The following is a 13,682-nucleotide window of genomic DNA, read 5'->3' on the forward strand; positions in this document are numbered from 1 at the left end:
TTAACCGACTTCCCAAAAAGGAGGAGGTTCTCAATTCCGCCGGTATGTTTTTTTGTTTTCTATGTATGTACATCGATTACTCCGAGGTTTATCGATCGATTTACGTGATTCTTTTTTTATTCGACTCGGAATAGCTGCCAGCTGGTCCCATAGTCATTAGGTCAGGATCTGATAGGGATCTCAGGTGTACGCTTAAAAGCACTATTCAACCGTGAAGATTTGGAGCTGACCTGATGATGGAGACCAGAGAGGGCCGAGGGAACTCGACAACTGAATATGTAAACTACCTCGTGTTTGGGCTTAAATTATTTGTATTGACAAGATCTTTGCAACAGTGAAGGTTTGGAGCTGACCTGATGATGGAGACCAGAGAAAGTCGAGGGAACTCGACAACTGAATATGTAAAATACCTCGTATTTGGACTTATATTCTTTGTATTGATGAGAACTTCCCAGATAGTGACAACTATTCGTATCACTGAAAAGCTGTGAATAAAAAACTTTTTTACAAACCGAAAAATTAAACCGACTTCCCAAAACAAGTTTTGGGAAGTCGGTTTAATTTTTTTACCGTACTATTGAAAATGATTACCGGGAGACCGGACTGCCTCATCCAAAGGCATTGGGTGAAACTGGCAATAGGTTTGTAAATTAAGATTGGTGAATTAATTTATTCTAGTAAGCATGGGTAAGTAACCACAAACAATTTATTTTGTTTATTTTATTGAGTGTTCAAGCTTTGCTTTTAACAATTTAGAAATGGAACCAGCTAAAAATAACGGCAGTCGTGGTGGTGGTCAACTGGGAAACCGTGGTGGTGGTAGTGGTCCAGTAAGAAACCGTGGCCGTGGGCGTGGACGTGGGCGCGGCGTTGCCCGATCGCTTCATGTTGCTATGTTTGTGTTTTTTTCATACTTTTTCTTTTCTTTAAATTATTTATTTGGTTACGGATATTTGCTTGATTTTGCTAGGTTATTTTAGAGCCATATCCAAAATGTTACTTAACTTTTAAGGGGACAGCCAGTTGTAGAGGATGCAGTCAGCGTCTCCTCTACGTCCTTTGCTGTTGCGGGACCATCGCAACCAACGACGTAAGTTTTTTTTTTTCTTTGTTATTTTTTACTCTAGAGAAATGTTAGAAGTACTTTCTTTTCATTAAATTTCTGTTGGACCAACACGACCGATAACTTCTTTTAGGTCAATGGAAGAGGAAAGAAAAAAAATAAAAAAAATGCGGGCTCTGGACAAAAAAAACATGGCCCGGTTACCAGCTGAGCAAAGGGCACGGCTTCACGAACTACGTTGCAGGAAGGAGGTCGGGCAATTTTTAATGCCTGGTGCTCCTCCTAGCAAAAATAGAAGGTAAGAAAAATATTTAGGAAAATAATATGCTTTACACAGTCACAAATGTTTTAATTATATTATATTTCCAGAAAAGTGTCGCCGGTCCGAGTGTCGTGCCCTTTGGTGCCGGGCACCCCAGAAGTGCCGCCCCCGCGTATTCCTCAAGAATGGGAATTGCAGAAGTCAGGTGTGTAAATTGTCTGCCGGATATCGTACCCCTTATTGACTGATCCAACCTAATATATTTTAATCCTTTTTATCCAGCGTTGGACGCAAGTGGGCCTTCTAGGTTTGAGCTCGTGGAAGAAGGTGCCATCACACCGCCACCCTCGAAGTAAGTTCGAACTTAATCTCCCGACTTATTCGAAACATTCAAAAGAATTTGAATAAATATATATGATGTTTCACAGGGAAAATCAGCTAGTTTTTACCCCGTCTACGGGGGTAATTATTCTAGATGAAGGTCAAGAGGTGGACGAGAACATGTTGGTCGATGCCAACATCGAGATGGTTGGGTTCTCGCCCGGGCCATCGACGTCTTTCGCAAGACTAGGTATATTTCACGTTTATTTCTGTTGTATTAACAATGTTGTTTGTGATGATACTCTAGTTGCGTCATAAACTAGGGGGCTCAAAGCAGCCGATAGTTAAATAAAGGCTCATATAATTTGGTTTTAGAACCTTCGATTTACGAAGAGGACCCGGAGGAAGAAATTATGCACTCTGCGTTTCTGAATCCTGGCAGCGATATTGAGGAGGAGGATTGCCTGGACGATATGAGATCTTCCAGGAGGCACGCTGGAGAATTCGTCGTAGAAGACTTGTCCAGCGAGCTCCGCGAGGTCTTAGGATCTATCGACAGGCAGGACGATTGTGCTCTACGAGCGTCGAGTCAGGAGGATTTGCTGTCATTTGCTTGGTCTCACGATCCCCAAGTTTTTGCTGGAGAGCGAGAAAGTTTTACGGGACCAGCGGGGCCAACTTTTCCCATTGAGGGTATGTCTCCGTTCCAAGTTTTTTCGAAAATTTGGGACGAAGACATAATCAACCTCATCGTCGATGAGACCAACAAATATGCAGCAAATCTGGTCTCCTCGTCTGTTCCACAATTCTCCCGTTTGAGAAAATGGACACCAATAACGCCACAAGAGTTGTGGACGTTTTTTGGTGTCATTATGCTGCAAAGCATTGTCCCACTCCCTGTGGAGAAGGAATACTGGTTCCCATGTTTGCCTTATTTAAAATTGGGCAAATTCGCCGATATTATGACGTTCCATCGTTTTTCGCTTATAAAGCGATGTCTACATTTTGTAGATAATATTTTGTGTGGCAGAGGTATCCCGACGAAGCTCATGAAAATTCAACCCATAATTGACCACCTCAACTCAAAATTTAGCTCATTATACCTACCTGAGCAGGACATTGCTATAGACGAGTCGCTGATGCTGTGGAAAGGCAGACTCTCTTTTTCTCAGCTCATAGCAACTAAAGCTGCTCAGGTAGGTATAAAGAGTTATGAACTTTGTGAGTCCAAGACGGGATATCTCTGGCAGATGATTATATATACTGGGAAGAAGGAACGCCATAATGTCGGCGAATTTGCCGGGAACGAGGCTGAGCCTGAGGGTGCGACGTCAAGGACTGTTTTAAAGTTAGTTCGTCCATTACTTAATAGAGGTCATACTCTAGTAATGGACAACTTTTATAACAGTCCTTTACTGGCACGCACGCTCAAGGCCCAGAAGACAGACGTAATGGGCACCCTGCGTCTGAACCCGGAGTTCGTCCCTGACACTTTGCGCCACAAAAATAAGGCAAACATGCGGACTGGTGAAGTGGCATTTAGCCAGACACGGGACATGACAATTACGGTGTGGAAAGACGCGAATGTGGTATCTCTAATATCGACATACCACAAGGTAGAGGTCGGCGGAAAAGAGAAGTACGGCTACTTTCGGTACAAACCGAAAGTAGTATTAGATTACAACCTGGCTATGGGAGGCGTCGACAAAAAGGATCAACTTTTGCAGGCGTTTCCCATAGAAAGGGTGCGTAATCTAATTTGGTACAAGAAGCTTTTCCGTCAGCTTCTCAACGTGTCCATCCACAACGCCTTTGTCATGTTCCAAAAATCAGGGACAGTCAAAATGGCACAGCGGCAATTTCGGGTGTTGTTGGCGGATGAAATCGTACAGAGATTTCGCCCGCCAAAAATAGAACAACCGCTCCCAGTAAACAGCCACTTCCCTGCTAAAACTAATGTGAGGAAGTCACGTTGCAAGTGGTGCGCATCAAAAAAAGTCGATGCTTGCACAGCTTACAAGTGCGAATCTTGCAACGTGAACCTCTGCATTATAAATTGCTTTAAAGACTATCACATTTCTCGGGGACTGGTAAAGTGATAGTCTTTAAATTAATTGTTTGTTGTAATAGTCTTTAAATTAATTGTTTGTTGTAATAGTCTTTAAATTAAATGTTGTTAGGTTGTAAACAAACTTAACAACATTTAATTTATACAAATCGGTCCATTTGCTGTTTGTCGCCTATAGGCGGTGGCAACGAATATTACTTACATACATTCGAAAAACATTACCCTCCTTTTTTGGCTTGGCAGTCGGGTAATATAAATCATAACATTTTTTACATCCATTGATTGGCATTTGGATCCAGAATATATATATTGTTTTCTTTGATTTCTATTAACCGCGTACATGCTGACACTCACACATAATATTATTTGTTTTATAACATGTTTGGACTTTAAAAGAGACTATGACCCTTTAGGACATGCCGACCTCAGCGTTCTTAAAATGACGTGTAAAAGTGATGTAATGTCCAACTTGCAAAATAAACGATTTCATTTCATTTCTATTTTTATTTTGTGTGAATAAAAATAATAACTTTAAACCCGAATGTGCACTTCATGTAACCCCGGCTTTATGGCACACGTGTTTTGTCCATTCTCCCGATTTGTGATATTTCTTTACTTGTATTTTTTTTCGATAGCTATTGAATAACAAGTGTGATACATTATTGGAAAGGGTATTTGTTGTAGAAAATAGTTACGTATCTTCTACTTTTTTTACTCAAACTTCACTAAACAAAAAAACGCCAGTAATATTAAGTGCGTTTTTACGTCAGTGGGAATTTCTTCAAACAATTCCATATTTTTCTGTATTCGATAAACTTATCAACTTTATATTTACACATATGTTAAAATAGGAACTTAGCTTTCAGATTGTAACAATATTTTTATTTTACGTGAAAGGGTATAGTTGTAGTAAATTATTTAATTTTGGTGAAAAATTATTCACCGTCAGCAAATGTTTCGTCCTAGTCATACGCCTGTAAATAAATATTTTTTTACTATGAAGTATGGTTTTTTTATTTTTTCGCGTGTAGATAGAACCCTTCCACCATTTAAAGTCATAAAATGTATATGTTACCGCTTAGCTTTTAAAAATAATCCTTTTTAAAGTTCAAATAATGTTTTTTTCAACTATGGTCATTGTTTACAGCTAAAAATAAAAACATTTGAAGCTCAATGTAAACAAATACCTGATACCACTTGAAAGAGTCATTCATTAGCTTGAACAAAAACAATACTTGAGATTGCTTATGTTACCAATGAGTCATAAAAAAAAACATCTTGTGAGCTCGGCCATCGGCGCGCCATTTCTTTTTCGGCCATTTTTTTTCGGTAGCGCTTTGTGCGTCATCGGCGAAATCGCGAAATCGATCAAGCGGATAATCATAATTCAAAGCAGCAGAGTAGAAAACGTCCGTCTTGGTTCTTAAGCCTCTTACATTTTGGTAATAAATGCTTAACTTGAATTTAAAATTTTAAAATCTTACAATAGTGCAAATAAAGTTAACCAACTATATATATATATACTACATTGATTCTACGCATTCCATATTTTGAATTAGTTGAGGTTTGGTTGTCACATCCTTTCGTACAAATATGCGACCATTTCGGATCCAAACAAAGTTATATTTCCTCTCCTTGGCGGCAGTTCTTGTAGCTGCATGCAGTTTTTTATTAGCCAGAGTCAAATTTTCGGTAACGAAAATAGGCTTCTTCTCTCCGCCAATGCCAATATTAGCCCTTATACAATCATTCTTGTATGAAACATCGACAAACTAACATATATTCATATCCTACTATAGTACATTACTGTAAAGGAAGATGCATATTATAAAATTAACCTATGTCTCTATATCGATTCGTGTCATCTTCATTCCAAAACCAACCACTGCATTTAAAACCTCAGCACAAAAAATCCAAATACATTCAAACGTCTCTATCAAGCCTAAATACAGCTTATATGTCTGGTCGACCTCAATAAATCACAGAATATGAACACGCTCTAACGTTGTTATTTGATAGTCACCTGCGTCTCCGAAAATGGCGAGCGTGTCACGATGATCACGATTTAAAAGTGCGTCTGCATTTACAGGGTTGGCAATGTGACACTGTATTTTTTTTTCTGGTGACTTATGGCATGATCTAAGAAAACTGCAAGAACTCGGGCTTCGTTGGTATATGCAATGTCCTTTCTTACTTTGATATTGGGTTGATTATTTGACAACAAAAGTACTACAGACATAATCTTTATATCCATAAAAGTACGATATCATAGTTCAGGTTCTCCAGCGAAAAGTTACTACGCTACGCACATGATAATTTTCGATTTCGGTGCATATGTTCCTTTTCGATCTCGTTTAATCTGGACCTCTATGTCTCATGTTTTTTAGTTCATCAGTCTAATATTGTTTATTTTTTAGCTTCCTTAATTATTTTATAGTCATTCTTTGAAATCTAAAAGCCTGACCACAAGTCTTTGCAGAAACTAATAAATGTAGGCCCAAAAACCTATGACAACAAGCAACTTTCTTCACCAAAACTGCAGTATACCTTAGCCTGGTTACCAGCCCTACATACTCGCAGTGAATGAACGTAAGATTATCAATACAACACGTATCGCCTTGACTCGGCACTGACCTACATCGATAGATAGTACTTTCGATTTTATTCGATTATCCATCTCGATTCTCCGTTTGGTGGTATCGATTTTTGGTTTGAAGAATTTGGTTGCTGTTATGTATGATCGAAGTTTTAGTGTGGTTTTAATTTTATGGAAATTGCAAACACAAGTTTTTATTTTTCATCATCAAAAACAAAATCTGTATTTCTCTGAATATTGTTAAAATTTAAACATGCCAAAATTATTATAATAAATTCCAAAAGATAATTATAATACCGATACTAGGAAATATAAGTGGGTAAGTTCAGTTAAATCTATTTTTAACAATCGATTTATTTAAACAGTTTTCGCTGAAACTAAGCGTATCTATCAAATTGACAATGATAATTACTATACCTAACTGATAAAACTTTCTAGTGCGATAACTAACGTGTGGTTTTAACACATTTGGGTTTTTCAAAGACAAATTGTTAGAATTACATAAGTATAAATAATATTATTATTTTCCTTTTTGATACTAATAACCTTCTGAAAAAAAAAAAATATATAAAGTTTATTTTATTAGAATGTTTCTCTTCTTCAAGGGACTAGAGAAAAAGGCGTTAGTGCTTAATTTTTCTGTTCTTCTTCTTTTCTCATCATTTTACACTGTCGATGAACGATTGAAATAACTAGGTAGGTAGGTAAGTATGTAACCTTTTCGTATGTGCTAGTCGATAGCCAAAAAGTATTATTTATTTACTGGCACCATATTGACCATCTAGTACAGTGGTTCTTAACTGGTGGTCCGCGGACCACTGGTGGTCCCTGGAGGCATTCCAAGTGGTCCGCAAAACATTGCTATACGTTATTTAACTTTATTTTTATCGACTTATATTTGTGAGCAGGGGCTTTCGCATGGAAGTATACATATAGGTTAGTTTAGTTAAGTTTCGGGGTCCGGACCCCCCCATTCATATCCATCTTACTTGTCCAACAGAAAAAAGTGTATGTTTGGGCTACATTTTACGTAATTTTAACTTTGAGTCTTAAAAAAAAATCGCGCTCGCTTCGCTCGCGTATTCAGAAACTATGTGCCCTTATTCTTGTATTTGTCAACAAACAAAAAGGTAAGTATGTACGTTTGGGCTATATTTTACGAAATGTTTATTTGAGTCTGAAAAAAAAAATTCGCGCTCGCTTCGCTCGCGTATTTAGATACTACATAGGCATATGTTTGTTTTTCTTTGCATTCGCTTACCTACAAAAGAATAGAGAGGAATTCAGAAGTTAGTAATGAGAATGCAGTCACAAAAATCTCATTAAATTAAAATCTGTAACTTTTCGTTTTTTGCTAAATAATAAAGAAATGAGTGCTAATTATAAATTGTGCTTGTATTCTTTATCAAAGAACCCTCAATTTAGGTAAACCAATGGGGTGGTCCCCGGCAAGACAAACTTTTGGTAAAGTGGTCCCTCATGACGAAAAGGTTAAGAACCACTGATCTAGTACATATGTAAATATTTAAAATGCACCGTCTTTTCCACGCCGCAAACCTTGAATAATAGATTTATTAAAACAAATTATAGGCAATGCATATTTTGATGAATGTCTTAACGCACCACGTAACCACTCGTAAAATATTTTTCAAAAATGTTGCAATTCAATAATAAATGTCAGGTAAAACAAATGTCGGAGTAAGGTGTAATTATTTTGGTTCTATGATTTTTTATCATTCAATTTAATTAATACAAAACTTTTGTGTTTAATAAATAATCTAATCTGAAATGCATTGCACCTGTGTAAGGTGTACCTAATACAGAGAAAAGGTACTGTTATACATACGTTCTGACAGCGATTTACTCCCATCTTAAGGGAAAAACTACTTTGTGCGCCCGGATAAAAAGTATCCTATACCTAAGTAAAAAGGATAAAATAATATGACATATATGGATTTTCCGCTCTGGATATGACGTACAATATTAACTGTAAATATTACATCAATTATCCTGAATTACACAATAACATTTCTCACAACTACACTGTTGACAAAAAATGATTCAGTGATTGAATTTTGCAAATGATCGAATAGAATTATCCAAAGCGTCCCAGAAACTTGCTGCCAATAATCCTGGATTTTTCCAAAAACTTTGATAATAATGTCGCAACCAATACGTACTTGTAAACACATATTGAACACTTGAAATGCCGTTATAAGTATTAACCTTTAAAAACAGCCTTGCGGTCGCTAAGTGCGACATAAAAATATATCTACACAGTACCTACTTACGGACACACCTTCTTAGTAATACTCGTTGATATGATAACATCATTATGTAAAGTGATGCTTGAATTATTTTGGTTTTAATTTTCTTTGTAGCACATAGAGTTTAGAATAAATATGTACAGACTCATTGTAATCATTGGAATTTCAGTACCCTATGTAGTATTAGATATTGGCATGATGTTTATAATTTTCATCTGCATAGCCTTTTTCTAAATATTGAGATTTTATTAATTTATTTCCCGATCAGCGTGAACAGATGTGGCAGAATTCTGCGGTTTTACCGAAAATTACCCCTAATTTAGGGATTTAGCATATTATGTATATCACTGATTAGAAAGGCGGAAAAAGTTCAGACGAAACGACTGCCTGTCGATTATATTCTACTCGTGAGTCAATTATATTGTCACACTCGTAGCAGTGCAGTGTGAACCTTCCATTTACTTAATTCAGTCCAAAATCATTAAACCACGCCTCAAACATCATAGTCTTAGTAAATGAATTGCATTTGTGTTTCACGCCAAACACGCACTCAGTACTTTGACTTGAACACTTAAATAAAGATTAGTGCTATCTCTTTAATAAGTCACGAATATTATTTTTATCATAACTTCGATTAATGCCAAGATATTCTGAATATAGATAATCTTCGTTTTGTTTATCAGTTGTTGCCATCAGGTGCAAAAGATTTCAGGTGCATATTGTAGGCACATTACACATTGTATATGTAATTCTATTTTGTACTTTATTCTCTGTATCAAAACGGACTTTACATTTTGTATTAGGTTAATATAATTAATTTGTAGTGTGTACAAACGAGTTTTGGTTCATTTCAGATAATAGTCCGATCAGAGAAAACAACTGTTTATCACAATTTAAACCTTCTATAGCTGAAGGTACAGGAATATAGTTTGAGAAGAATTATGTTTAGTGAAAAATTCCGATCCTTAGTTATCAAGATAAAGTTCTCTTTTTGTCCTAATCCTATAAAAAATAAGTTGTGTTTTATTGCATTCATTAAAGTTTAATGTCATCATGATTATGCTATATTCTTAAATAGCGTCACTGTACTATTGTAGATAAATCTTACTAAGCCTTAAATTTTTAACCAAAGCCTTTACCTAACAGGCTTTAAAATTAAAATTTAATAAAATTCAATTTAATTTAAGCATGTTCTAACATGTCTAAAACATTGACTTTAAAATTTTATGTCTATCATATATGTTTGACTAGACGCACTAACGTGAGCGTGTGTGCGTGATGGTGGGCATGTATGTGTGAAGCGGTCTGAAGCGATAAGTTCAAGGGCGATCCGTTCGGTCTTTCATTATCTGACGATGAAATGACACTGTTTTTGCTCTCGGTCCTACTTTTTATAGACCCGGTTCGATTCTATTAATTTCACGCTATATCGGTTTAGATTCGTTTTCTATTTGTGTCGTTATTGGTTTTTGATATTATTTGTGTTTGTTTTTATTTTATTTTTCTGCTTCTGTTCGGTGTTTAGAAATTCGGAATTTTTATGTTGGCTGTTTTGTTATTTTGATTGGGTTTTTATTTTCATGTTTGTTGAGAAATAAATGAATAAAAATTAAAATTGTATTTATAAAACCAATATAATATAATTATTTCGATATCACAAAATTAACCTAACGAATGTATTTATTCGAAAGGATTTCATTTTAACCAAACACAATGTTTTGAAAGGTCCCTAAAACGTTATAGTCACGTAAACAGCGTGGGAGGTCTTTGTTCAACATAAAAGCAAAATGTTCTCTTTCATACAAAAATCTGATAGCAACAAAATGAATTTCCACCGAAATCAGTAAAAATCCCATTGTTACGACACAATACAATCAACACGAAGCGAGTCAACAAACATATTTACCGAGCGGCTTACTTTAATTGAATATTCTAAAAAGCCACCAAGGGAAGCGATGGCAAATTTCCTAAATAAAGCAACCTCCATTTTTTCGCTATTTATTTTTATCCCCGCCCTTATTATTCAAGCCTCGTAATATATTAAATTTACTTTGTTTTTCCATATTCCCTCATCGCTTCTTTTTAATATTATGAATTTATAATAATTTGTTTGGCTGTCTTATAAGAGTTTTTCACTTATAAAACATTCAATTTATATTCAGAGGGTAGTTTTTATCGGTGCTACGATTCCTTTACGCGTAGGCGGGCTACGCTCGTAGCGCGGGCCCCTGGCGCACGCAACGCCTACGCGATCGTAGCTCCCTACGAGTGTTTGTTTGTGATGACGTCAAACATCACTGCTACTGTAGAAGCCTTACCGCGTAAACAAATTACATTCATTTGTCTAGGTTCCCATACAGGTGCATCGGTGTAAAAATAACACCGCTTCAAGCACTTAAGCAAGTTTTAAGGTCATTTGCATACCATTCTGTTCTTTGTTCGAAATTAATGAAATCGCAGCGAGAACATGTTATAAACAAAACGATAACACCAACCGCGCGTATTCGGGGGGCACGAATGTTTAATCAAACGGCTAGGTGTCATGTCATTAGTGAGTGGCATAGACATATATGTATGTTAGCGAGTGCGAGAAGGACAGAAGTGTAGCAACAAGTCGCGGGCGCGAGGCGCGAGCAGCGGGGCGGGACGCGCGGGGGCACGTTATCGTGTCCGTGACGTCAGGACCCTTTCACTGTCCGAAGTTGTGTGTTCGCGGCTGAGACTTCAGTCCGCGCGGCTCGGTCACAGCGTGAGTACGTCTCGCGCTTAGTGTTCCTAAACTTCACCGACTCACGCGTCACTCGCTAAAACAATACGTAAAATATATCGAAGCCAACTTTCGTCAGGAAAATAGTACACACGCAAACGGCCCGCTCGGTCCTCCGTGTGTTACCGCTCCTGTCGGCTTTGGATCTTCCCCCTGACTGACCGTCAACAGCTCCAACATGGGCGTCATCAAAGTGAGCCCGGACGCCGCGGCCCTATACTCCGCCTGCGACATGCTCGATGATATGAAGGTAAGTGTTACGAGAGAAAATCATGTGATGTCCAAAACTGCGATGGCGACGTTCCAAACGGCCAGTTCCGTATTAGTGAAAAAAATATTGTGAATCGATGCGTGGGCGCAGACTGTCACTGTACGCGACGATTCGCGTAATTTAAAATGTTATGCGCTTTTACGCGATGGCATTCGGCGCGACGCACAGCGTGCCGACTTTATGCAGATCGCGCGCGTTTTCTAGCCGCGGTGAAAACTCGTGTCGCTCGGTCAACGGAAGCGGTTGCCCTTATCAGTTGTTTGTGACATGATTGCTATAACTAGAACTGCTACGTGAGAACATTCGCACTGTTCTACCTACGCTATAGTAACACGTGAACTTGTTGAATGGCCGATGTTTTTACCAAATACCCGCTTATATTAACACTTATCGATTCTAGACTGGAATTTTCTATCGAATGTCACGATGTTCGGTTATAGAATCGATGTAACGGTCGCATAATTGTTCTTGTCGCAGTTGAGCAATGAATCATGGCAATAAAACCATTGGAGCTTGTTGCAGACGACACGGAGATCGGAGGATCGCGGTGACGCAATGCTGTTGAAAAAATGTTTTGATTATGTTCGTTGCGACGATAACGTAATCTCGTGATATGAAACGCGTGAACAGTTTCTTTTGTCGAATGCAACTAAATGTGAAATGGCTTTTTAAAGAATCATAGTAATAAATGGAATAGGAGATCGTATCGTAGTTAGTAACAATGTAACAATATGCGTAAATCGCAGGAATTCGTGTCTAGCCAAGTGTGTTGTGTGCACGCAATGCTTAGCAACAGTGCACGCGAGTCGCGCATGCGTCGAGGAATCCTCGAGTTTAATTTTCTTTCAAGTTTCAACAACTTGGATTTATTGCAGTTTCATGGTCAAAATGGGAACGTTTAGAATCCTCCCAAAAAAAAATTCGTTCCTCTTATACATCGTTTATGATATTTATCGTGACAATAGGTACATTATTCGAAATATCATTTACATAATATCGTTATAAAAATACATGTGTACTGGTATCGAAAGATAAATTTTGTTTATGTGTGCGTTCAAACATATTGATATTGGATGCGTGTTTGAGTTGACTTTGTTACCTAAATTAGTTTTTTTTTGTCTTTCTTATATTTTATTTTTGATGTTGCTTTTGCTAACTAGTTATAATTATAATTTATTACTATTTTATGATTTTATGGCTGTCTTTTAAAGAATTCGATTTTGAGGTTAATTATTTTGTATTTTTTGTACTTTGCATTTTTTTACCTTTGCCCTAAGTTGATTGATTTTAATATCTACGCTTACTCAATCTTTTTTCCTTTACTATGATTCCTTGGATATTATGTCACAATATAAATTCCAATATAATTACTAGTACACAGGTACGACTGGCATTTCATATTGCCAATCGTGCATTAATTAATGAAGAAAAAACTAAATATCACGGAAAACCTAGAATACGTGGAATATTTTCCAAAAATTAAGTACAAAAAAACTATTTTCAAATATCACATTAACATTCATTTGATTAAGAATAATTTTTATTGTCTTTTTTATCCTATCACCAATCTTAGGTATAAATATATCGAATTTTATTATCGAAATCAAAGAATCGATATAAACTCATGTTTTTATTAAGAACAGGATCTTAAATTAAGTCGTAAATCTGTGTTGATTGATTAAGTGATTACCAATCTTATTACGTTGGTATTAAGTTTCTTATACGCTGAAACAATTACAGGATGTGTTCAATTAGATTTTGAACGCAATTTGGACGGAATTTGCATCAGATGTTTAGACACGAAATATTTTTGAAACACTCTGTACTAACATCAAACGTTTGAGTATGAATTGCTTTATCGACCGTGAAGACCTGATACTTGTGACATTATTTTCATAAATGATGGGAATTTTGATGCAATTCCCAAGAATAGTTATTTGTTATACAAGAGTGCAAAGTTGCTTTTTAACCGCGGGCTCAATTTTGATGACCGAGCAAGCGAAGGATTCTAAAATTGAAACACGAGCGTAGCGAGTGTTTCAACAATTAGAATCCTGAGCGATAGCG

At 36.8% G+C, this 13,682-nt stretch overlaps 1 protein-coding gene across 6 annotated transcripts in view; it reads left to right on the plus strand.

Annotated features, from left to right (window-relative positions):
• The window catches only part of LOC124631782 (terminal nucleotidyltransferase 5C-like), a 252,510-nt gene that overhangs the window by 217,179 nt on the left and 21,649 nt on the right, over nucleotides 1-13,682 (plus strand). For 2 of the 6 annotated variants that reach the window (XM_047166385.1, XM_047166386.1), the window contains exon 1: nucleotides 11,294-11,594. The exons of the other annotated variants lie outside the window; for them this stretch is intronic. In XM_047166385.1, coding sequence (XP_047022341.1) covers nucleotides 11,523-11,594 — 72 coding nt within the window. In that variant the 5' untranslated portion in view covers nucleotides 11,294-11,522. Of the gene's footprint in view, nucleotides 1-11,293; nucleotides 11,595-13,682 lie in introns of those variants that run through there. 6 annotated transcript variants of the gene reach the window in all.

Source organism: Helicoverpa zea, chromosome 7, assembly GCF_022581195.2.
Source record: "Helicoverpa zea isolate HzStark_Cry1AcR chromosome 7, ilHelZeax1.1, whole genome shotgun sequence".
Lineage (NCBI taxonomy): Eukaryota > Metazoa > Arthropoda > Insecta > Lepidoptera > Noctuidae > Helicoverpa > Helicoverpa zea.